This window comes from Hyalella azteca, unplaced genomic scaffold (genome assembly GCF_000764305.2).
Source record: "Hyalella azteca isolate HAZT.00-mixed unplaced genomic scaffold, Hazt_2.0.2 contig14125, whole genome shotgun sequence".
NCBI classification, from domain to species: domain Eukaryota; kingdom Metazoa; phylum Arthropoda; class Malacostraca; order Amphipoda; family Hyalellidae; genus Hyalella; species Hyalella azteca.
In genome coordinates this window covers 5,610-6,693 of record NW_025944020.1, presented here as the reverse complement: position 1 = coordinate 6,693, position 1,084 = coordinate 5,610, and the positions used below count along the sequence as shown (strand labels likewise).

General features: G+C 51.8%; 1 protein-coding gene across 1 annotated transcript in view; it reads left to right on the top strand.

Moving 5' to 3' along the window:
* Positions 1 to 1,084, top strand: part of LOC108677164 (succinyl-CoA:3-ketoacid coenzyme A transferase 1, mitochondrial-like) — a gene marked incomplete in the record, with an annotated part of 8,076 nt that overhangs the window by 3,997 nt on the left and 2,995 nt on the right. Inside the window, 1 exon segment of the mRNA XM_018165332.1 lies at positions 679 to 838. Within this exon segment, the coding sequence (XP_018020821.1) occupies positions 679 to 838 (160 nt within the window).

The following is a 1,084-nucleotide window of genomic DNA, read 5'->3' as shown; positions in this document are numbered from 1 at the left end:
GGAGGACAGGTGGCCTACGTGGGGGAGTGAGGGGAGGACAGGAGGACAGGTGGCCTACGTGGGGGAGTGAGGGGAGGACAGGTGGCCTACGTGGGGAAGTGAGGGGAGGACAGGAGGACAGGTGGCCTACGTGGGGGAGTGAGGGGAGGACAGGAGGACAGGTGGCCTACGTTAGTACCATCAGAAATTTGTCAAGTTTATTGGTATATTATTTATTGTATAATTATTGTCTCTAATTGTTTTATATAAGTTCATCAAGTTCCGATGTTCTTTTGTTATTATTTTTTGTGTTCTCCTGTGTGAATAAAGAATAAATTGTCTAATTTGTTCAATATATCACTTGTGACTAATATAGCCTATGTTCCTTAGTCATCTGAGGTTATGAAAAACGTTATTTTGACGTTATTTTATACATATTTTCCGTTATCAATGTTTTCTTTTCGCCGTCATTTCGTCCCCGTCCATTTCGCCGTCATTTCGTCCCCGTCCATTTCGCCGTCATTTCGTCCCCGTCCATTTCGCCGTCATTTCGTCCCCGTCCATTTCGCCGTCATTTCGTCCCCGTCCATTTCACCGTCATTTCGTCCCCGTCCATTTCACCGTCATTTCGTCCCCGTCCATTTCACCGTCATTTCGTCCCCGTCCATTTCACCGTCCATTTCGTGCCGTCGTCCGCAGAGGCTGACGCTGCGCAAGACGTCGTCCACGGCGCCGGCCTCCGCGGGCGACAAGATGCGCGAGGTGATCGCCCGCCGCGCCGCCCTCGAGTTCCGGGACGGCATGCATGCCAACCTGGGCATCGGCATGCCCATGCTGGCGTCCAACTACATACCCCGCGGTGGGTGGGGCATGCATGCCAAGAGCGGGAGTATTTCATATGAAAGGCCCTATATATGGCAAACAAACTTTCATATGAAAGTTATGAAGTTTTATGTCCCGCCAAGTCAGTTGCCACTATGCATTGGACAAGTGAGCGGCGTGCGTTTACTGTCGAGGCGCACTTTTCTGATGGCCGTATTGCAGAGCGCCTCATTGCCTCACCCCGCAGGTATGAGCGTGCCACTCACACCCCTCACCCCGCAGG